Source organism: Stenella coeruleoalba (genome assembly GCF_951394435.1).
Source record: "Stenella coeruleoalba genome assembly, chromosome: 3".
NCBI lineage: Eukaryota > Metazoa > Chordata > Mammalia > Artiodactyla > Delphinidae > Stenella > Stenella coeruleoalba.
The window spans coordinates 77787727-77810061 of record NC_137148.1 but is presented as its reverse complement, the minus strand read 5'-3'; the positions used below and the strand labels follow the sequence as shown (position 1 = coordinate 77810061).

General features: G+C 40.1%; 1 protein-coding gene across 5 annotated transcripts in view; it reads right to left on the bottom strand.

Annotated features, from left to right (window-relative positions):
- The window catches only part of CAST (calpastatin), a 129437-nt gene that overhangs the window by 41351 nt on the left and 65751 nt on the right, over window positions 1–22335 (bottom strand). For 4 of the 5 annotated variants that reach the window (XM_079917665.1, XM_079917663.1, XM_079917664.1 and 1 more), the window contains 5 exons: window positions 7491–7532; window positions 6033–6089; window positions 5522–5635; window positions 4439–4522; window positions 91–159 (listed from right to left, as the gene is read on the bottom strand). In XM_079917665.1, coding sequence (XP_079773791.1) covers window positions 91–159; window positions 4439–4522; window positions 5522–5635; window positions 6033–6089; window positions 7491–7532 — 366 coding nt within the window. Of the gene's footprint in view, window positions 1–90; window positions 160–4438; window positions 4523–5521; window positions 5636–6032; window positions 6090–7490; window positions 7533–8276; window positions 8343–22335 lie in introns of all 5 variants that reach the window. The other variant, XM_079917667.1, reaches the window with a different exon arrangement.

Here is a 22335-nt window from a genome sequence, read left to right as displayed (position 1 = left end):
CACCTCATATTGTTTACCCTCAAGAAATCAGATCACGAGAGACACGGAGACTATGAATAAATACGTAAAAAGGCACTGCTATCTTCATACCTTTCCAGAAGGTTCACTTGGTTTGGATTCAACTGGTACGGCTGACATTAATGATTTATTTTCTTTATTCTGGTGGGGGTTTAGAAAGAAAGAAAAACTCCTCATATATCTTTATAAAATTCAGTAATATTACAGACTTTAAAATGAATACATTATAACATAACATGGATCATATACTAAACATCTGCTCTGTGCCAGACACTTTATGTGTTATATCCTTTTTCAGAAAAGCATAAATAATATTAATATTGATAATATTAATCTCACTCAGAGATGTGACAAGCAAGGCTCAGAGAGATTGAGTAACTTCCCAGGTCACACAGTAAAGCACAGCACTGAGATCTGAATCCAGGACTGCCCTTCTCTTTCTTCACTGCTCTTGGTTGCCTCTCCCAGGGCCCACAGCTAATCTCTGCAACACCCATGAATTCCTTCTTATTACAAACAGCCATTATGTCTAGATGTTGTTCTCTCGGTCTGTGCCCCTACACATCAAGACCTCCGCCCTGCCTTGCTTTGGTATCTCATCGCTCATTCTTTCTTTCATCTCCCTAAAATCAATGTCCTTCCCACCACGGCTTCAGTTGCTCCATCAATGATTGTCAATAACTTTCCAATCTGCAGTTTCCATGGCTTTACCCAGACATAATCTTCTCGGAGTTACTCTGGTGAGCACCCCTCTCCCGACTCTCATCTCTCACAGCACCATCCTCGTTCTGTGCTGGCATTTGTGCCCTCTTTTCTCTGCCACCTCTGGCCTCTCTCCTGTTTTGCCCCCTGCCACACACGTTTCTGCCTGTACTGGTGGTCCTAGGCAATCATTCTCTAGGGTCAGGGGCCAAATGCTTTCAGGGACAGGCAGGAACGAAATGGTGAAGTCACTGGGTTTAAGACAACAGGGAATTGTCTTCTGTGAAGGTCTCTGAAATCTGGGCAGCAGAGCTTGGAGGTGGAGAGCACAGGCTGGTTTGCACACCAGCCCACACGCACTGGCCGCAGGAGGCTTCAGGCAGGTCACGTCTCCTCCTGAACCTCTGTACCCTCATGTATGAGACCAGGACAGTGACTGCATCTACTGCAAGGGGTTGTGAGGATTAAACTAATTCATCTATTAAAGTATGAAAGCCGGTAGTTGTGCACACGTTAAGTACTCATAAGTACTAGATATATAAATAAGTACTAAATAAGTGATTGCTGTACTTGTTATATTAAAGAGATCACGGGGAGCATCAGGGTGAGCCTGAGTCCTGGCAATTGAATCCAGCTCCTTGACTGAACCACAACCTCATGCAGATGTTCATTCAGTTTCACTCTCCCCTCTCTCCCTGCTTCTCCCTTTCCATTCACCTGGACTCCAAAACAATGTGCTAATCGCCTCTCTCTCGGGGCACCTCAGACATTTCAATTCAACCTGTCTAAAAGCAGGTATCACTTTTCTGTCTCCAGCAGTTCCCCTTCTGACTTCTGTCCACCTGTCAGTGACAATCAGGACCGGGCTCACTTAAGAGGCGCTCACTCCTGCAGGTGCTGCCCCTGCACTGGCACGAACCTGGCCGTGGGTGCCTCCCTTGCCTCACCTTAGGGTTAGCAACCTGGTTCACTGAGACGCTGAAGCCCCAGGTTATCTGAGATTTTATTTCACCTTTGTACACTGCAGCCACTCATTTCCTAAAACCTGAAAGTTTCACCTCTGCAACGCCTCCTGCATCGCTCCCCGCAGACTTATTCTATCCCAGTTCTAATTTAGGTTAACTTTGGACTCCCCAGGACGACTGAAACAGCCCCTGACCAGCCTCCCACCTTAAGATCTCTTATTCCGTCTCATCCCAGCCACTGTGGTCGCTTAATTCTTCGGTTTTAATCACTTGGTTTTAATCACATCTCTCCATCTGTTCTCTAATCTTCAATGCTTACCTGCTGCCCGTTGTATCACTACCACATGGATTAACACACCTCTACATTCTCCACAGCAGCGCCTCGACCTGTCTTTCTGATCTTACAGTCCCACTCACCTCTCCTGTGCTTCACCCACACCGTAATGCACTTTGTACCCAGATCACATCTTATATTTTTCTCCCTTGTTATGTTTGCAAGCCTGCAATCCTAGCTATCCTTTCATGCCAAACTTAAACTGGATCTACTCAGAGTCCCCAAGGATTCCCCCGAATCAGACAGACCCCCTCTCTCCTTAAACAGCTCCCTGTGGCGACTTGTCTTAATCTGCCTTGAATGCAGTCCTGGGTACATAGTTTTATCCCACCCCTAGAGGGGTCAGCCTGCAGCTCAGTGTCCTGCAGTGTCAGACCACAGTCCACAGTGCTTTACACATGGTATGGACTAAAAAAGAAAAAGCAGATGTGACCAATCTCGTTTTCTGGGAGACAAATCAGAGGCAAAGAAAAGTGAAATGATTTGCCACAAGTCGTAGCACAAGTCAATCAATGCACAGCAGAATTCCATATAAACCTCGCCTAATCTTATTGCTTAGATTTTACGGATAACCCTGGCTAGATGATGTGTGGCATAAATTTTCAAATTATCAAAATTTGAAAAATACATTTACAGATAGGTTACAAAATTACATTTACAAATCTCTCAGAATAGGTTCAAGTTACATTTTAAACCTATTCTAAGAGATCTAAGCCTCTGTCTTAAATTTATCCATTTTCCAAACCATGGCATCTAGTTATCCCTCCGCAACACAAGAGAGTGAAGTGTATCCCCAGGATGGGGGTAGGGATCTCAAGGTATATACAAGGGGTCTGCTGGAAAAAAATCAAACATTTTTTATTTTGAGTATTTTCATTGAAAAGTTCATGTAAATTTTGCCATCATGCCACATGCTTTCTGCATTAGTTTGGAGAAAAATAATGTGCCTTTTCTTTTTCAAAATCTAAGAAAAACTGATGTTTCAGGGACATGGGCCATACTTTTATCCTATGACTTTCCTTACTTTACTTAGCCTGCAGAGGGATAACTGTTCCCATTTTGAGAAGCGGAAAAATAGATAAACACGTATTACTTTTTTTCTGCTTTCATTTCCATCTTACTGTTGCTTCAGTTAGTTACTTGTGGCTTTAAGAGGAATACGTCCTAGCATTTCTAGGACGATATGGCTTCCAAACTGGTTACTAACTCTCTGTATTCCTATGGGTAGAAAAGGTAGACTACTTCTTGTCTTACATTCCCAAGCTAGTCTCTTCAAAGGATCTAAGGAAGGTGCCCATAATTTGCCAGTGGGGCACATATACTCTCTCCTGAGAGGGCTTGTGACGCTCCTTTGAAAACCTCCCAATATCAATCCGTGTAGGTGTCATGACTGCACATAATTTACTCATTTCAAGATGGCAGTGTTCATATTAAGATCTGAGAGTAATGCTTATTCAAATGCTCATGGCCATTTTATGTGCTTTATTTCAAAGCCATAAATCTTGAAGGCAGGATCTGAGTCAACTCACATTTTAATTTCCTTGGTATTGATGAGGTCTTATACGTGGCAGGCACTCAGTAACTATTTATTTATTTATGGGGTCTAAAAAAATTTTTTTTATAGACCTTTATTGGAGTATAACTGCTTCACAATACTGTGTTAGTTTCTGTTGTACAACAAAGTGAATCAGCCATAGGCATACATATATCCCCATAGCCCCTCCCTCTTGAGCCTCCCTCCCACCTTCCCTATCCCACCCTCTAGGTCATCGCAAAGCACCGAGCTGATCTCCCTGTGCTAAGCGGCTGCTTCCCACTAGCTAACTGTTTTATATTTGGTAGTGTATGTATGTCGCTGCTACTCTCACTTCATCCCAGCTTCCCCCTCCCCACGTCCTCAAGTCCCTTCTCTATGTCTACGTCTTTATTCCTGCCCTGCCACTAGGTTCCTCAGTACCATTGTTTTTTTTTTTTTAGATTCCATATATATGTGTTAGCATATGGTATTTGTTTTTCTCTTTCTGACTTACTTCACTCTGTATGGCAGACTCTAGGTACATCCACCTCACTACAAATAACTCAATCTCGTTTCTTTTTATGGCTGAGTAATATTCCACTGAATAGTAACTATTTATTGAATGCATGAATTTTAAAATCATTCATTCAATAAATAGTGTCTTTTTGGTGTCTTGCTCTCTCTCTGTCCTTCAGATGCATGCTCTTCTTCATAAAATTTCACATATGAAGTGTTCAGTTTTAGCAAATGACAGGTTATTTGACTGTGACAGCACTGGAACACTGAATGGTTAAACAGAGCCAGCCAGGTAGAGTGGGTCTTCGCTGAGCATATGTTTCTCATAAAAGAGACCTGATAAGCATTGAGGCCCCTGTTCACGTTACATCTTTTATGTGTGCTCACCTCGTCAACTGGTTTGCCAGATGCTGCAGCTATGCCAGTAACAGCACTCTTTCCGCCACTGGAAATTGTGTCCTGTGACTTAGTCTAAAGGATAAAAGATTGACAGAACTAAGTATCTCTGAATGACTATTTTCAAGATCATACATTTCAAATGTCACTAAGGAGCCAGTTTCCCCTAGCAGACATCTTGTAGGGAAATGGTCACTAGCTTCTACTGCATATGATGCAATGCTGGGCACATACAGCTGGACTCAAGAGCTTACAGAGCCCATGCAGGTTAACACACATAGGCGAAGTGGGCCACGTGGGCACATACAAGATTGTAAAGCCTCTAGTCAATTGTTGCCATGTGAGCCTACTGTTGCCAGATATTCCAATTTTTCAAGAGAAGCTAGAAATTTGCATTTTATGTGAAGTATTCTGACTTTATTTGTTGGCAGCTAATTAAAGATCATTTTGATTACTGTAAGCCAAATAAAATACACAAGTGGCTGCAACTGGTGGGCCACAAATTTGCAGTCTCTGATAGAAGGTATATTGTTAAGCAGGCCTATTTCCTATCTTCCAAGAGCTCTCAATGAAAAAGTTCTCATAGATGTTTATTCTTCTAGCAGTTGAATAGTTGTATTCTGGAAATACAGAATATATGTCTGACTTTTGGCTCTGTAAGTTGATCTCTCCTACAACAAGACCCTAAAAACTCTAAGACTTCCAGGTAAAGAGCAGATCTCGCAGTGCATCTGAGTTCCCACAGCCCACGAGGAGAGGGGTCCAGGAGGCAGCCTCAATCCCAAGCTTCCCATCTGTGAGACACCAGACTCGGCTGCCTCAAAGTCACAACACGGTGGAGAGGGCATGATGGAACATCCCCCAGACCTATCTGATGCCCTTCTCGGGCCTTACTTAGTCCCAAGTTTCCACAAGCTTATTTGCAACACCAGCAAAATAAGAGCACCAAATCTTTACAATACAAGATATATTTGGCGTAGCTCTGTAGATTCACCTACACACATCAATGTAGATAGAGGACCTGTCAATTCCCTAGTTGGCATTAGTGTTTTCCTATCGGTCTGCTTTATTTACCTCTGGTATTGTTGATTTCTCTGATGTTGGCTGCTCACTTGGTCTGGAAACTGCTTTTTCATTATAAGTATGCTTGCTTCCCGTACCTGATGAGTGCTTGGGTAGGCTTTTTGGCTGAAATCACATACACACACACGTCCCACAATGTTAACGATATGATAAATATTGCTACTTTTCTCTATGGAATAGAAAGTATTCATAACAACTGTGTTTTATACAGTTTTTTATTGTGCGAATTTAAATTAGAATGATATGTGACAAAATTTCACTTTGAGGACAAAATTTGAAACAATGCAAATCCTTCCTCCCAAATTCAGCAAGAATCACCTGAGCAAATTGCAAATCCTGCTAATGCCACATGGTGGTGCCATTTTAGTGGGAAAACAAACACCAGCCATGCTCAGTAGGACTTGAACGTTGAAAGATGAGAGTTCAGAATTTTATCCTTCACCAAAAAACAAAGAAAAAAAGTTTCCCCTTATGATATCAAGTCCTAATGATGATCATTTACCTCTGTGTGTTCCTTTGGCTTTACTTCTTGGGTTTTTTTCTCATGAACCACAGATGGCTGTCAAATTTCAAACGATAAAATCTCAATTACATCAGAGTACATTGTTTTTATATTTCCAAATAAGCTCAAAACCAAAAATCCCAATTAGACCATTCTGCCTCTCTTAGGAAAGGCCCAGTTAGAGAAGTAGATGTTGCTGTCTGGTTGATAATAATCCTACCAACAGTCTGATAATGATAATTATCAGAAAAATAATGAAAAATGTAGTATTTCATCTAGAATAATTTTTCAAATAGCTATGTATCTCTAAATTATTGGCTGTTTTCCACAACTCATGTAGATCATTTGATAACGGCAAGTCCATCCACAGAGACATCAAATGATCACTTTGACCACTGAGTTTGTTGATAGGGAATCCTACTTTAGAAATTAAAATTGATTTTCAAAAAAAATCTCCTTTCATAGGAGATGAACACTGTATTTTTTTAGTTAAATGATTTATATGTTTTTTTCTGTGCTACAAGTAGAGAAGACAGGTATCACTAGAAGCCCAACTGAGTAACCAAAAACATTTAAATATGGAATAGAAGACAACTTCCACCGGCTGCTGAATTATTCTTCTATAGGGGACTATATAATTACCATCCTCAGGGGCCAAGAGGCCTTACACAAAATCATATAAGTTTCATCTTCCACCCAGATGACTCTGCCCACCGCACTCCCCACCCTTGCCTGCACTTAAAGTACTTCAGCCCAAATCATCTTTGTGCTTCCCTACAGGAAACCTTGTGGTCTGAGGCAACTGCTCAAGTGTACTTGAAAGAAATAAAGTATAGCACCTTATTGAAGAGAAACATTTGCCCTGCCTGCAGACACCCTGGGGTCATCTCCATATGGACTGGAATTGGCTTTCAGTCTAGACAGCCATGAGTCAGGAAAGCAAGGGAAGCCGTTCCCAAGGGAAAGTCAGAGCTGTCTCCTGAGTAACTGATAACTAGTTCCACCAATGGAAATAAGACCATCAAGATAAACCCAGGGCCTAGTCTAAGGAGAGACTCTCATCTTTAAGTTATCTAGGTGTTGGGTTCAATAGACACCTTTATTCTTGATGTCTCATCATTAATCAGTAATCAAATACTCATTACCCTTTGTCCCTTGTCCTTTGTTCCTGTTGCTTTTTTTTAAAATTACTTCAGCTATAACAAAAATCTAGATTTGAATAAAATGCCTTCTGAAGTAGACTTATAAAATACTATTCATTTTAGCAATATATGGATTTAATGTTATAATTATTTTATATACACTCTATATAATCATGTTCAAAAGGGTAATCTAAAATTAATTTAATTAGCTGACAAAATTTTTTTTTACCATTTAGTAGCACCAATAGAGGAAATGAGTTATTCATTATTGTTGCAAAGACTCCAAATAACCCACTAGTTGACTTAAATCATTTACCTTAGTTGATTGTGACTTCTTCTCAGGTTCTGTTTTTACAGCCTAAATTCAGAAAAAGAAAGAAAAAGAAAGGAAGGAAAAATGAACATAGTTTACAAAGTTTATCATATATTTTCTTCAACTAAGGAAGCTAAAAAAGATAATTTTTATGTATTTATAAATATAAACTTCATGAGTTAAAATTATACTTTTCTTGGAACTGTAACTCTTTATTTATTTATTTGTCCACACCACCTGGCTTGTGGGATCTTAGTTCCCCAATCAGGGATCAAATCCGTGCCCCTTGCAGTGGAAGCATGGAGTCCTAACCACTGGACCGCCAGGGAATTCCCGGAATTGTAACTCTTTAGATAAACACTTAAGCACACTAATTAACAGTCTGCTCTTACTACTCGGATGGCAATTTGCATCTTACTTCTGTGTGTATTAAAATTATGTAAAGATTTATTACTATGAACATGGTAGCTAATACATAAGCAAACTAAAATAAAACCCCTCATCCTTCAAAGCCACTAACATCGTTTATCTCTTTATGAGTGAAATCCTCAGCATAGGTTTCAGCTGATGATGTAAAACAATGGGAGGCTGACAGTGTCAAGAACACAGGAAGCAGTGAAATTGATTTTTAGTGCCAGAATGTGAGCCATGGGTAACTAAACCTACCAGAAGCCCCTGATGGGTCAAAGTGCTGCAGAAGATTGTGAACTGAAATTATTAGCACGTGTTAAGCAGCTGAAGTGACCATTAGTAAACAGAAATGTCCCCTAGTACAATGAACCACATCACCTGTTTTTTGTGTCTTTTCTTATTAGGAGAATGCAGTCCTTCCAACTGTTTGCTGACTGGAATGGCCTAATATATAAGAGAACAGCCCCAAGTGTGATTTTATTTTATTTGGCAGTCAAATAAGTAACATGAATAAACAGGGCTAAAGGTTTGTCAAAAGTTTTCTGAAATTCTGTCAGCACAATATTACAACTACTTTGAAAATAGCGCGTGGATTTTTGTAGCATGATAAAAATCTAGCAATCGAATCTAAAGTTCTAGGAATGCTTCTGAAGAGCTGGTTGTTATTTAGGATCTTTAGTGGAGTATTTTACAATTCTACCCACCCAAAAGTTACCTGTGTCAAAAAAGACAATTACTTAAGTATACACATGCATTCTCCGTATAGGGAAGATATGAAAACAAGAATAAAATCTGATTAAACATTTTATGAACTTTTCAAAGTAAGAGATTAAAAATTAGGCCTGATGCTTCTGCCATTTCTTCCCCTTTTATCTGCTTGGTGATATCAGCACAAACTCCTACTTTTTTTTTTTTTTTTTTGCGGTACGCGGGCCTCTCCCTGCCGCGGCCTCTCCCGGTGCGGAGCACAGGCTCCGGACACGCAGGCTCAGCGGCCATGGCTCACGGGCGCAGCCGCTCCGCGGCATGTGGGGTCCTCCCGGACCGGGGCACGAACCCGCGTCCCCTGCACCGGCAGGCAGACTCTCAACCACCGCGCCACCAGGGAAGCCCACAAACTCCTATTTTTTATTCTATCATCTGAAGAGACTGATGCCAAATATCCTCTTAATTTATCATGTCTTGTGCTTCAGTAATGAAGGCACATGTGTTCCTCACATAATAGACCCTTGTTATGCCAACACACTTATTGTTTTGGAAAGGAAACAAAGTTCAGGAACAAAGAAATGCTTTTAAAATTTAAAATTTTGGATCCTTTCAAACTGGATCCTTGTTAATGAGTTTCTGTACATGCTACTCTGCTTTTTTTATGAGTTTATGCAAATGAAATTTATTAAATGATTAACAAGGAAAATAAGCCAGCTGGTATTTTAAAGGTTTGAGTCTATTAATAGCTTCTAATTTGTAATTTGGCATTTTGGCAATATTTTGCATGGAAGAACTCTACAATACAATTAAGAATGTATACTCACAGGCGCAAGCAGCTTCTAATGAAATATACATTTTAATCAGTAATCACTGACACATCTCCTAAATTTATTTTTGGTGGTGGTGAGGCTGATGAACATAATACTGATGACAATAATAACTAATGCTTATTATAGCCTCTCAGTACAAGGGACTGTTTGAAACTCTCTTAGTCCTACCCTTAGTCCTCATAATAATCCTTTGAGACAGGTATAATGAGTATCATTATTATCATCACCATCATCATCATCATTCCCATTTCATGGATGAAAACTGAGGCACATGGAAGTTAAATAACTTCCCAAGGACACCCATGGTGGAGCTGGGGTTATGTGTTCTCAATCACTGCACTGCACTGCATTGTCTCTCCAGTGCCAGCCAGCTCCTACTGGGCACCTGCTGTGGGACAGGCACTGTTCAATAGCCTTATCTCTGTTTCCTTACACAGTCTTGTGAGAAAGGTACTATTATCATCCTCCTCCAAATTGTACAGATAAGGACTCACAGACTTCTAAAACAAACTTATGGTTACCAAAGGGGAAAGCTGTGGGGAGGGATAAATTAGGAGTTTGGCATTAACGTACACATACTACTATATATAAAACAGATAATCAACAAGGACCTACTGTATAGCACAGGGAATTCTACTGAATAGTCTATAATCACCTATATGAGAAAAGAATCTGAAAAGGAATGGATATCTGTATATATATAACTGAATCTCTTTGCTGTATGCCTGAAACTACTAACACAACATTGTACATCAACTATAATCTAATATAAAATAAAAATTAAATTAAAAAAGGAAATGAAAACCAAGAGGAATTTTCCAGCATCACAGGCAGCATAGAACCAGGAATAGAAGCCAAGCCGTCTGGCTCCAGTGTCCACTCTACAAAGCCTCTCAGAGATCTCAACCTGATTAACAATGATCTGACCTTTCATCTTACACACAGCAGTGTGACTACCAATTCTAGTGTGAGGGATAAGAGAGAGAGAACATAGATCTAGACGTATTACCTCCAGAGCTAGACTGACTTTCATTTCAAAGCTGTAGAACATGACAAGGATTTGATATAGGCTTTATTTGAATTAACATCTTTTCTCAAAAAGCTCAAAATATTTAGAGAAATATGCTCATAAAGTTCACAGAAATCTCCAAGAGGAGGCTGATATAAATGTTATGAAACAAACATGAGAAGTACATGAAGGGGAGAGGAGCTTCATGATGGCGGAAGAGTAAGACGTGGAGATGACCTTCCTCCCCACAAATACATCAGAAATACATCTACATGTGGAACAACTCCTACAGAACACCCACTGAACGCTGGCAGAAGACCTCAGACCTCACAAAAGGCAATAAACTCCCCATGTGCCTGGGTAGGACAAAAGAAAAAAGAAAAAACAGAGACAAAAGAATAGGGACGGGACCCGCACCAGTGGGAGGGAGCAGTGAAGGAGGAAAGGTTTCCACACACTAGGAAGCCCCTTCGCGGGCGGAGACTGCGGGTGGCAGAGGGGGGGAAACTTCGGAGCCACGGAGGAGAGCATAGCAACAGGGGTGCGGAGGGCAAAGCAGAGATTTCCGCACAGAGGATCGGTGCCGACCAGCACTCACCAGACTGAGAGGCTTGTCTGCTCACTGCCGGCACGGGCGGGGGCTGGGAGCTGAGGCTCAGGCTTCAGAGGTTGGATTGCAGGGAGAGGACTGGGGCTGGCAGCATGAACACAGCCTGAAGGGGGCTAGTGTGCCACAGCTAGCCGGGAGGGAGTCTGAGAAAAGGTCTGGAGCTGCCAAAGACGCAAGAGACTTTTTCTTGCCTCTTTGTTTCCTGGTGCGCGAGGAGAGGGGATTAAGAGCACCAGTTAAAGGAGCTCCAGAGACAGGCGCGAGCCGCGGCTTTCAGCGCAGACCCAGAGACGGGTATGGGACGCTAAGGCTGCTGCTGCCGCCACCAAGAAGCCTGTGTGCGAGCACAGGTCACTCTCCACACCTCTCCTCCCGGGAGCCTGTGCAGCCCGCCACTGCCAGGGTCCCATGATCCAGGGACAACTTCCCCCGGAGAACACACGGCGCGGAGAACACAAGGCGCAGAGAACACACGGCACGCCTCAGGCTGGTGCAACGTCATGCTGGCCTCTGCCGCTGCAGGCTCACCCCGCACTCTGTACTCCTCCCTCCCCCCGGCCTGAGTGAGCCAGAGCCCCCACATCAGCTGCTCCTTTAACCCCATCCTGAGCGAAGAACATACGCCCCCCCGGCGACCTACATGCAGAGGCGGGACCAAATCCAAAGCTGAACCCCAGGAGCTGTGCGAACAAAGAAGAAAACGGGAAATCTCTCCCAGCAGCCTCAGGGAGCAGTGGATTAAATCTCCACAATCAACTTGATGTACCCTGCATCTGTGGAATACCGAATACACAACAAATCATCCCAAATTGAGGAGGTGGACTTTGGGAGCAACGATCTATACATTTTTTTCCCTTTTTCTCATTTTGTGAGTGTGTATGTGTATGCTTCTGTGTGTTATTTTGTCAGTATAGCTTTGTTTTTACCATTTGTCCTAGGGTTCTGACTGTCCATTTTTTGTTTTGTTTTGTTTTTTAGTATAGTTTTTAGCACCTATTATCATTGGTAGATTTGTTTTTTGGTTTGGTTGATCTCTTCTTTTCTTTTTTTAATTACTTAAAAAATAATTATTTAAAAAAATTTTATTTTTCATTTTAATAACTATTTATTTTACTTTATTTTATTTTATTTTCTTCTTTCTCTCTTTCTCTTTTTTCTCCCTTTTATTCTGAGCTGTGTGGATGACAGGCTCTTGGTGCTCCAGCCAGGCGTCAGGGCTGTGCCTCTGAGGTGGGAGAGCCAACTTCAGGACACTGGTCCACAAGAGACCTACCAGCTCCACATAATATGAAACGACAAATATCTCCCAGAGATCTCCATCTCAACGCCAACACTGAGCTCCACTCAACGAACAGCAAGCTACAGTGCTGGACACCCTACACCAAACAACCAGCAAGACAGCAACACAACCACATCCATTAGCAGAGAGGCTGCCTAAAATCATAATAAGGCCACAAACACCCCAAAACACACCATCAGACGTGGACCTGCCCACCAGAAAAACAAGATCCAGCCTCATCCACCAGAACACAGGCACTAGTCCCCTCCACCAGGAAGTCTACACAGCCCACTGAACCAACCTTAGCCACTGGGGAGAGACACCAAAAACAACGGGAACTACGAACCTGCGGCCTGCGAAAAGGAGACCCCAAACACACTAAGTTAAGCAAAATGAGAAGACAGAGAAACTCACAGCAGATGAAGGAGCAAGGCAAAAACCCACCAGACCTAACGAATGAAGAGGAAATAGGCAGTCTACATGAAAAACAATTCACAATAATGATAGTAAAGATGATCCAAAATCTTGGAAATAGAATGGAGGAAGTACAAGAAATGTTTAACAAGGACCTAGAAGAACTAAAGAGCAAACAAACAGTGATGAACAACACAATAAATGAAATTAAAAATTCTCTAGATGGGATCAAGAGCAGAATAACTGAGGCAGAAGAACGGATAAGTGACCTGGAAGATAAAATAGGGGAAATAACTACTGCAGAGCAGAAGAAAGACAAAAGAATGAGAAGAATTGAAGACAGTCTCAGAGACCTCTGGGACAACATTAAATGCACCAACATTCAAATTATAGGGGTCCCAGAAGAAGAGAAAAAGAAAGGGACTGAGAAAATATATGAAGAGATTATAGTTGAAAACTTCCCTAATATGGGAAAGGAAATAGTTAATCAAGTCCAGGAAGCACAGAGAGTCCCATACAGGATAAATCCAAGGAGAAACACGCCAAGACACATATTAATCAAACTGTCCATAATTAAATACAAAGAAAACATATTAAAAGCAGCAAGGGAAAAACAACAAATAACACACAAGGGAATCCCCATAAGGTTAACAGCTGATCTTTCAGCAGAAACTCTGCAAGCCAGAAGGGACTGGCAGGACATATGTAAAGTGATGAAGGAGAAAAACCTATAAGCAAGATTACTCTACCCAGCAAGGATCTCATTTAGATTTGATGGAGAAATTAAACCCTTTACAGACAAGCAAAAGCTGAGAGAGTTCAGCACCACCAAACCAGCTTTACAACAAATGCTAAAGGATCTTCTCTAGGCAAGAAACACAAGAGAAAGAAAAGACCTACAATAACAAACCCAAAAGAATTAAGAAAATGGGAATAGGAACATACATATCGATAATTACCTTAAATGTAAATGGATTAAATGCTCCAACCAAAAGACACAGACTGGCTGAATGGATACAAAAACAAGACCCATATATATGCTGTCTACAAGAGACCCACTTCAGACCTAGAGACACATACAGACTGAAAGTGAGGGGATGGAAAAAGATATTCCATGCAAATGGAAATCATAATGATCAAGGGATCGATCCAAGAAGAAGATAGAACAATTGTAAATATTTATGCACCCAACATAGGAGCACCTCAATACATAAGGCAAATACTAACAGCCATAAAAGGGGAAATCGCCAGTAACACAACCATAGTAGGGGACTTTAACACCCCACTTTCACCAATGGACAGATCATCCAAAATGAAAATAAATAAGGAAACACAAGCTTTAAATGATACATTAAACAAGATGGACTAAATTGATATTTATAGGACATTCCATCCAAAAACAACAGAATACACATTCTTCTCAAATGCTCATGGAACATTCTCCAAGATAGATCATATCTTGGGTCACAGATCAAACCTTGGTAAATTTAAGAAAATTGAAATCGTATCAAGTATCTTTTCCGACCACAATGAGAAGCCCACACACCGCAATGAAGAGCAGCCCCTGCTCGCTGCAACTAGAGAAAGCCCGCGCGCAGCAACGAAGAACCAATGCAGCCAAAAGTAAATAAATAAAATAAATAAAATAAAAAACAAAGAACAGTTGCATCACGCACACCCCTTGTGTCACCCCTTTAAAAAAAATAGACTATGACATAAATCACAGCAAGATCCCTTTTGACCCATCTCCTAGAGAAATGAAAATAAAAACAAAAATAAACAAATGGGACCTAATGAAACTTAAAAGCTTTTGCACAGCAACAGAAACCACAAACAAGATGAAAAGACAACCCTTAGAATGGGAGAAAATATTTGCAAATGAAGCAACTGACAAAGGATTAATCTCCAAAATTTATAAGCAGCTCAGGCAGCTCAATATCAAAAAAACAAACAATCCAATCCAAAAATGGGCAGAAGACCTAAATAGACATTTCTCCAAAGAAGATATACAGATTGCCAACAAACACATGAAAGAATGCTCAATGTCATTAATCATTAGGGAAATGCAAATCAAAACTACAATGAGATATCATCTCACACTGGTCAGAATGGCCATCATCCAAAAATCTACAAACAATAAATGCTGGAGAGGGTGTGGAGAAAAGGGTGCCCTCTTGCACTGTTTGTGGGAACATAAATTGATACAGCCACTATGGAGAACAGTATGGAGGTTCCTTAAAAAACTACAAACAGAACTACCATACGACCCAGCAATCTCACTACTGGGCATATACCCTGAGAAAACCATAATTCAAAAAGAGTCATGTACCAAAATGTTTGTTGCAGCACTATTGACAATAGCCAGGACATGGAAGTAACCTAAGCGTCCATCAACAGATGAATGGATAAAGAAGATGTGGCACATATATACAATGGAATATTACTCAGCCATAAAAAGAAACGAAATTGAGTTATTTGTAGTGAGGTGGATGGACCTAGAGTCTGTCATACAGAGTGAAGTAAGTCAGAGAAAGAGAAAAACAAATACCGTATGCTAACACATTATATATGGAATCTAAAAAAAAAAAAAAATTGGTCATGAAGAACCTAGGGGCAAGATGGGAATAAAGACACAGACCTACTAGAGGATGGACTTGAGGATATGGGGAGGGGGAAGGGTAAGCTGGGACAAAGTGCGAGAGTAGCATGGACATATATACACTACCGAATGTAAAATAGATAGCTAGTGGGAAGCAACAGCATAGCACAGGGAGATCAGCTTGGTGCTTTGTGACCACCTAGTGGGGTGGGATAGGGAGGGTGGGAGGGAGGGATATGCAAGAGGAAAGAGATATGGGGACATATGTATATGTATAACTGATTCACTTTTTTATAAAGCAGAAACTAACACACCATTGTAAAGCAATTATACTCCAATAAAGATGTTAAAAAAAAAAGAAAAAAAGAGGTACATGAAGGGAGGTGGAGACAAGATGGCAGAGTAGAAGGACGTGAGCTTTCCTCTCCTCATGAAAACACTAAAATCACAACTAACTGCTGAACAACCATCAACAAAAACAAACAAAGAAACAAACACTGGAACCTACCAAAAAAGATATCCTACATCCAAAGACAAAGAGGAAGTCACAATGAGATGGTGGGAGGGGCGCAATCATAATAAAATCAAATCCCATACCTGCTGGATGGGTGACCCACAGACTGGAAAATAAGTATATTGCAGAGGTTCTCCCATAAGGGTGAAAGTTCTGAGCCCCATGTCAGGCTCTGCAGCCTGGGGGTCTGGCTTTGGGAGGAGGAGCCCCTAGTGCGTCTGGCTTTGAAGGCCAGTGGGGTTTGATCACAGGAATTCCACAGGACTGGGGAAACAGTAACTCCAATCTTGGAAGGCACACACAAGGTCCTATGTGTACCAGGACCCAGGGAAAGAAGCAGTGACCTCACAGGAGTCTGGGCCAGACTTACCTGCTGGTATTGGATGGTCTCCTGCGGAAGCAGGGGGTAGCTGTGGCTCACTCTGGGGACAAAGACATTGGTGGCGGTAGCTCTGGGGAGTACTCATTGGTATGAGCCCTCCCGGAGGCTGCCATTTTCTCACCAAGACCTGGCCCTACCCAACAGCCTGTAGGCTCCAGTGCTGGGATGCCTCAGATCAAACAACCAACAAAGCAGGAACACAGCCTCACCCACCAGCAGACAGGCTACTTAAAGTCTTCCTAAGCCCACAGCTAAACACACCCCCTGACACAGCCCTGCCCACCACCAGAGGGACAAGACCCAGTTCCACCCATCAGTGGGCAAGAACCAGGCTCTCCCACTAGGAAGCCTGCACGAGCCCCTTAGACAGCCTCATCCACCAGGGTGCAGACAGCAGAAGCAAGAAGAACTACAACCCTGCAGCCTACAAAACAGATACTGCGATCACAGAAAGTCAGACAAAATGAGATGGCAGAGAAATATGTCCCAGACAAAGGAACAAGGTAAAACCCCAGAAGAACAACTAAGGGAAGTGGAGATAGGCAATCTACCTGAAACAGAATTCAGAGTAATGACAGTAAAGATGATCCAAGATCTCAGAAAAAGAATGGAGGCACAGATCGAGAAGACACAAGAAATGTTTAATAATGAACTAGAGGAAGGGGAGAAAAAAGACCCACAAAAACAAATTCAAAACAATAAAATGACAGTAAGAATATACATCTAGTTACCTCTAATGTAAATGGATTAAATTCTCCAACCAAAAGACATAGAAAACAAGACCCTTATATATGCTGTCTACAAGAGACCCACTTCAGATCTAGGGACACATACAGACCAAAAGTGAGGGAATGGAAATTGAAAGAAGGCTGGAGTGGCAATACTCATATCAGACAAAATAGACTTTAAAATAAAGACTGTTACAAGAGACAAAGAAGGACACTATGTAATGATCAAGGGATCAATCCACAAGATAATATAACAACTGTAAATATAATATGCACCCAACGTGGGAGCACCCCAATATATAAGGCAAATGCTAACAGCCATAAAAGGAGAAATTGACAGTAACACAATAATAATGGGGGACTTTAACACCCCACTTTCATCAATGGACAGATCATCCAGACAGAAAATCAGTATGGAAACAAAGGTCTTAAATGACACATCAGACCAGATGGACTTCATTTATATTTACAGAGTATTCAATCAAAAGCAACAGAATACATTTTCTTCTCAAGTGCCCACAGAACATTCTCCAGGATTGATAATATCCTACGCCACAAAGCCAGTCTCAGTAAATTTAAGAAAAGTGAAATCATATCAAGCATCTTTTCCAACCACAACTCTATGAGATTAGAAATCAACTACAAGAAAGAAACTGTAAAAAAGAAAAAAGATGTGAAGGCTAAACAATAAACAGTATGCTACTAAACAACTAATGGATCACTGAAGAAATAAAAGAGGAAATGAAAAAATATCTACAGACAAATGAAAGTGAAAGCATGATGATTCAAAACCTGTGGGATGCAGTAAAAGCAGTTCTAAGAGGGAAGATACAACCTTACCTCAGGAAAGAAGAAACATCTCAAATAAATAATCTAACCTTACACCTAAAGCAACTAGAGAAAGAAGAACAAACAAAACCCAAAGTCAGTAGAAGGAAACAAATTATAAAGATCAGTGCAGAAATAAATGGAATAGAGACAAAGAAAACCATAGAAAAGATCAATGAAACTGAAAGCTGGTACTTTGAAAAGATAAACAAAATGGATAAACCTTTAGCCAGACTCAGCAAGAAAAAAAGGGAGAGGGCTCAAATCAGTAAAACTAGAAATGAGAAAGAAGTTACAATGGACACCACAGAAATACAAAGGATCATAAGAGACTACTACAAGCAACTATATGCCAATAAAATGGAAAACCTAGAAGAAATGGACAAATTCTTAGAGAAGTACAATCTCCCAAGACTGAACCAGGAAGAAATAGAAAATATGAACAGACCAATCACAAGTACTGAAATTGAAACTGTGACTAAAAAACTCCCAACAAATAAAAGTCCAGGACCAGATGGCTTCACAGGCAAGTTCTATCACTTAGTGAAGAGTTAACACCTACCTTCTGAAACTATTCCAAAAAATCGCAGAGGAAGGAACACTCCCAAACTCATTCTATGAGGCCACCATCAACTTGATACCAAAACCAGACAAAGAACCACCAAAAAAGAAAATTATAGGCCAGTATCAGTGATGAACACAAAAATCCTCAACAAAATACTAGCAAACTGAATCCAACAATACATTAAAAGGATCATCTACCACAATCAATTGAGGTTTATCCCAGGGATGCAAGAATTTTTCAATATCTGCAAGTCAATCAGTGTGATACACTACGTCAACAAATTGAAGAATAAAAACCATATGATCATCTCAATAGATGCAGAAAAAGCTTTTGACAAAATTCAACACCCATTTATGATAAAAACTCTCCAGAGAGTGGGCACAGAGGGAACATACCACAACATAATAAAGCCCATATATGGCAAACCTACAGCTAACAACATACTCAACAGTGAAGAGCCGAAAGCATTTCCTCTAAGATCAGGAACAAGATAAGGATGTCCAGTCTCACTGCTTTTATTCAACATAGTTTTGGAAGTCCTAGCCATGGCAATAAGAAAAAGAAATAGAATCCAAACTGGAAAAGGAGAAGTAAAAATGTCACTGTTTGCAGATGACATGATACTATACCTGGGAAATCCTAAAGATGCTACCAGAAAACTACTAGAGCTAATCAATGAATCTGGTAAAGTGCATTATACAAAATTAATACAGAGAAATCTGTTGCATTTCTATACACTAACAACAAAAATTCAGAAAAAGAAATTAAGCAAAGAATCCCATTTACCATCACATCAAAAGAATAAAATACCTAGGAATAAACCTAAGGATGTAAAAGACCTGTACTCCAGAAACTATAGGACGCTGATGAAAGAAATCAAAGATGACACAAACAAATATACCGTGTTCTTGGATTGGAAGAAGCAATATTTTCAGAATGACTATACTACTCAAGGCAATCTACAGACTCAATGCAACTTATCAAATTACCAATGGCATTTTTCACAGAACTAGAACAAAAATTTCTTAAATATGTATGAAAACACAAAAGACCCCGAATATCCAAAGCAATTTTGAGAAAGAAAAACAGAACTGGAGGAATCAGACTCCCTGACTTCAGACTATACTGCAAAGCTACAGTCATCAAAACAGTATGGTACCAGCACAAAATCAGAAATATAGATCAATGGAACAGTACAGAAAGCCCAGAAATAAACCCATGCACCTATAGTCAATTAATCTACAACAAATGAGGCAAGACTATCATGGAGAAAAGACAGTCTCTTCAATAAATGGTGCTGGGAAAACTAGACAGCTAAATGTAAGAGAATGAAATTAGAAAATTCTCTAACACCATACACAAAAATAAACTCAGAATGGATTAAAGACCCAAATGTAAGGCCAGATACTATAAAACTCTCAGAGGAAAACATAGGCAGAACACACTTTGACATAAATCACAGCAATACCTTTTTGGACCCGTCTCCTAGAGTAATGGAAGTAAAAACAAAAATAAACAAATGGGACCTAATTAAAGTTAAAAGCTTTTGTACAGCTAAGAAAACCATAAACAAAATGAAAAGGCAACCTACAGAATGCAAGAAAATGTTTGCAAATGATGTGACCGACAAGGGATTAATCTCCAAAATTTACAGACAGCTCATGCAACTCAATATCAAAAAAACAAAACAACCCAATCAAAAAATGGGCAGAAGACCTAAATAGACATTGCTCCAAAGAAGACATACAGATGGGCCAAGAGGGACATCAAAAGATGCCCAACCTTGCTAATTATTAGAGAAATGCAAATGAAAACTACAATGAGATATCACTTCACACCAGTCAGAATGGCCATCATCAAAAAGTCTACCAACAATAAATGCTGGAGAGGGTGTGGAGAAACGAGAACCCTCCTACACTGTTGGTGGGAATGTGAATTGGTACAACCACTATGGAGAACAGTATGGAGGTTCCTTAAGAAACTAAAAATAGGGGCTTCACTGGTGGCGCAGTGGTTGAGAGTCCGCCTGCCGATGCAGGGGACACGGGTTCGTGCCCTGGTTCAGGAAGATCCCACATGCCGCAGAGCGGCTGGGCCTGTGAGCCAAGGCCGCTGAGCCTGCGTGTCCAGAGCCTGTGCTCCGCAACAGGAGAGGCCACAACAGTGAGAGGCCCGTGTACCACAAAAATAAATAAATAAATAAATAAAATAAAATAAAATAAAAAAGAAACTAAAAATAGAGCTACCAGATGATCTAGCTATCCCACTCCTAAGCATATATATCCAGAGAAAACAATGGTTCAAAGGGATACATGCACCCCAGTGTTTATTGCAGCACTGTTTACAATAGCCAAGACATGGAAGTAACCTAAATGTCTGTGGACAGATGAATGGATAAAGAAGATGGGGTACATATATACAATGGAATATTACTCAGCCATTAAAAAGAATGAAATAATGCCATTTGCGGCAATGTGGATGGACCTGGAGATTATCATACTAAGTGAAGTAAGTCAGACAGAGAAAGACAATATCACATGATATCACTTACATGCAGAATCTAAAAAAAATGATACAAATGAACTTATTTACAAAACAAAAACAGACTCACAGCCTTAGAAAACAAACTTATTAAAGGGGAAAGGTTGGGGTGAGAGATAAATTGGGAGTTTGGGATTGACATATACACACTAGTATGTTTAAAATAGACAGCCAACAAGGATCTACTGTATAGCACAGGGAACTCTACTCAATATTCTATAATAACCTAAACGGGAAAAGAATTTGAGAAAGAGTAGATACATGTATATGTAAAACTGAATGACTTTGCTGTACACCTGAAACTAATACAACGTTGTAAATCAACTACACTCCAATATAAAATAAACATTTCTTAAAATTAAAATTTAAAAAAAAATTTAAAAAGCAGCACATGAAGATAAGATGATTAATGAGAATAGTGTGATTGAAATCCACCAAGGAAAGAGAATTGAGGCAAAAAGTGGTCCTGAGTCAGCCACTGGTGACACTTCATCATGTGCATCTTATTTTTGTCTCTCCCTCCTTCTCTCTCCTACTTTCCTCTCTCTCTCTTCTCTTCATCCAGTTCCGTAGAAGTGCCAGGAATTCTCATGATCCATGCTTAGCAATGGCTGAAGTGATTGCTGACACTTACTCTGGATAACAGGGCACACTTGAAATAATCATTGGTCCTCAAGCTGAGAGTCAGCGGGGGTGGATTATAAACAGGCATTGTGTCAAATGAAACCAAAATAATAAAACAGAAATCCTATATTTCTGGCTTTCCTTTCTCTCCTTACTTTAACTTTCATGGACTCTAGGTTCAATGAGAATTTTTTTTTGGGGGGGGTAAATATTTCTACTACAGTCTTAAGATTATTTTAAGATTAAGGTCAGATTTTTTTTATTTTTTAAGATTAAGCTTGGTATAAATAAGTAGTGACAGCTAATAGATTAATTACAGATCAGTTAACATATATTTTGAAAATATATGTAATTAATGTAAATGTAAATTTATGTAAATTTATGTAAATGTAAATTACTAAGTAAAAACATAACTTTAAATTAAAAATAAATTTAAAAATTAAAATGAGTGCTAAATGACATTTATAAGAGTTTAGAGTTGGACAGTGTGTTTCAAGGTATTTGCAATGTCCTTTAAAGAAAAGTTCAAGATGAGGCCATAGGATCCCTCAGTGGCACTAAATTATGGTGCCAGTACTAAGTTATGGCATAGGATCCTACTTGGGACAGTAAAGTTACAAGGAAAATAGAAAGCAAAAGTGTGTGGGTAATTTTCAACAAGCAAAATTTGATAATAATGGAGCTGGGGTAACTCTTAAAGGCACTAAAGAATATTAGCTCATAAGAATTAGTTGAGAGCATCTTGAGAATGCTCTCTCTTTAATCTTCCATCCCAAAACATTCCCAAGAAACACGGTTTGAGTCAT